General features: G+C 63.5%; 1 protein-coding gene across 1 annotated transcript in view; it reads right to left on the reverse strand.

The window, feature by feature from the left end:
- Nucleotides 1–2,651, reverse strand: part of ESPNL (espin like) — a gene marked incomplete at its 3' end in the record, with an annotated part of 19,549 nt that overhangs the window by 9,342 nt on the left and 7,556 nt on the right. Inside the window, exon 5 of the mRNA XM_011385257.1 lies at nucleotides 657–788. Within this exon, the coding sequence (XP_011383559.1) occupies nucleotides 657–788 (132 nt within the window). The remainder of the gene's footprint in view (nucleotides 1–656; nucleotides 789–2,651) is intronic.

Here is a 2,651-nt window from a genome sequence, read left to right on the forward strand (position 1 = left end):
CGGTGATGCTCGGCGTGGGGCACCTCACCTCGCCGGGCCTCAGTGTCGTCACGGGAAAGTGGGGGCCGACCCCCCAGAGACGTTCTGAGTGGGTGGCCACTGAGAGGACGGACGGGTGGGGGCTGTTTGTCACAGTGAGAGCCTCAGGCCTGGAATGGGGGGAGGCCCCGGGGGAGCCTGGTCCCACGCTGGCCAGACCGCTACCTCCACCCACTCACTCGTCCGTCTGTCCATCCGCCCCCCCAACCATGCATTTGCTCACCAGCCCGGCTACTCGTAGCCTGTCGTGTGCTGGGGACTGGGGCCAGCAGGACAGACGGGGACAAGGCCAGCTGGGATGGCAGAGCAGATCTGCATCCTGCTGCCTTCAGGGCTACACGGAGCTGGCCAGGTCTCGGCAGGGTCGCCTCGCCAAGGACCTGGGGCCCTGCTCCCACCCCTGGGTGGTCTCAGTCTGATAGCCCATCACAGCCCCGGCGCCTGTCACAGCCCCTGCCACAGGCCATCTCAGCCCCAGTCAGATAGCCCCGGCCCAGGCCCTTTGTCCTACAACTGACGTGGTGTGCACAATAAGCCCTCCAGCCCACGGGGCCGTCAGGGCAGCACGGGGCCCTGTCACCCCGGACCCCGGGAAGGTGGGAAAGCGCGAGGCTCACCTGCCTGGCCGTTTCCCGCAGGTACTGGGCGCAGTCCTGGTGTCCGTGGTACTCGGCCAGGTCCGCCGCCGTGTACCCATCTTCGTCCCGCAGGGAGTGGTCCACACGGTGAGAGACCAGGGCCTGGCAGCACTGTGGGGAACGGCACATGCGACCCGGGGGCTCACGCCCGTGCCCGTGGCTCTCACTAGCACCAGAGGTGGGCAGGTGCCATGCACGCGGTCACCCTGCCCGTCTCCCAGGTGGGAAACCGAGGCTGCCGACGGCCGGGGACCCGCCCAGGGCCCTGCCGCCCTTCTCTGCAGGTGGGGCTTGAGTCCCTGAGCCTCGCCACGGCCGCCCGGTCCTGGCAGCGTGGCGCCAAGGCCTGCAGACACCAGCTCCGCATCCTGCACAGGAGCCCGGGTCCCAAGGCGAAAGCCTCGCCAAGGGCTCTGCCTGACCGGGCCTCGCCCTCGCGGCCTGTGTCCCGGCTCTGACCACAGAACCAGTTTCTGATTTTACAGCAACTCTCGGGTGTGTGTCACCTTCATGTGCGGAAACGGGCACAGAACGGTGGCCTCCTGAGCAGAGGCCGGTGGTTCCAGACGACCGAACGACCGAGACTGGAATGTGGACACTGGTGTGGTGGCTGCGCCAGCGACAAAAACAGGTGGGCAGACGGAGGCACGTCAGGGGCAGCACAGAGCGGGGGACTCAGGCCGATCCACTCCCCAGTCCACGGAAAGCACAGACCAGGTGTGCAAGTCACCTCCCGAAAGCATCGAAGCGCTGACAAGCACGCGGGGGGTCACCAGGAGGCAGGGGCGCTGGAGGGACAAAGCCCGCCACTTGGAGCTTCTTTCACGCTGAGAGCACACAGTGCGGGGGACCTGGCCATCACCTCCGTGGCCCTGCAGCCCCCATGGGACCAGGGAGGCCAGAAGCAGCCGCGGGCCGGCCAAAGCTGGAGCTCTGACTCGCCACCTCTCACCTGGCCGAGGGCTTCGGGACACCCCGTTCCGGGAATGTGGACAGAGATGACCCTGGCTCGCAACCCCCAAAGGCGCCTGACAGGCCAAGGCAAACAAGACGCCACCCGAGGTCTGGAACGCGTCCTGCGAATCGTTCTTCAAACATGATGTGCATCCTACAGTCCCAGAAAACTGGGGGCACGAGTCGACGAGACAACGGGACCGAGTCCAGGAGGCCACCTCGCAAGGACAGAAGTAACGGGCTGCACCGCGGCCATGCCCGCCACCTCCACAGAAAAGCTGAGCTGGGAAACTCCAGCTCAGGATGATGACCTCTACAAATGACTCGTTAGAAGGTCGAGGACATAAAAATAAGTTAAAAACTGAAACTGAAGAATTAGTAAACAGAAAATGGGCCAGAGGAGGGAATCGCGAGCACAGCACAGTCAGACAGAAAGAGGAACATGGAAAAGCAGCGGATCCGGGCAGGACTGAAAGACGGTAACACTGACCCCGGGACCAGAGAGAGACCGCGCGGACGTGGAGGTCGCACCCGAGAACCGCGCCGCCGGAAACAGCGAAGCACATGCTCGAGGAGCCCGGCCGGCCCCGAGCAGCGCGGACACAGGGCCGTCTACCTCTGGCCACGTCACGGGGCGGCGCAGACGGCCCAAGGCTCCCCGCTCGCTGTCCCTCTCTGCTCTGCCTCTGAGAGGAGACCTCACTCTGTCTGTGGAGTGCGATCCCTCTTCTAATAAACTTTCCTGCTGACTCTTAAAAAGAAGGCCAAAGGCAAGGTCAACGCCTCAAAAGCGGCAAGAGAAAAAGATGATCGTCAGGCAGTGACCCCCACAGCCGACTGCATGGAAGCCAGAAGGCGACGAATTATGTTTTTCAAAACTGAGAAGAAAATAAGGGGAAATCGCCAAGCTGCTGTTCCCCGCCCGCCCCCCAGCAAAACTACCCCCCAGCTCTGAGGCCGGAATAAAGATGTTTCCAGACAAACAAACCAGAGGAAGCGAAGAACTTGCCCACAGCAAAC

Source organism: Pteropus vampyrus, unplaced genomic scaffold (assembly GCF_000151845.1).
Source record: "Pteropus vampyrus isolate Shadow unplaced genomic scaffold, Pvam_2.0 Scaffold678, whole genome shotgun sequence".
Classification (NCBI taxonomy): Eukaryota; Metazoa; Chordata; class Mammalia; order Chiroptera; family Pteropodidae; genus Pteropus; species Pteropus vampyrus.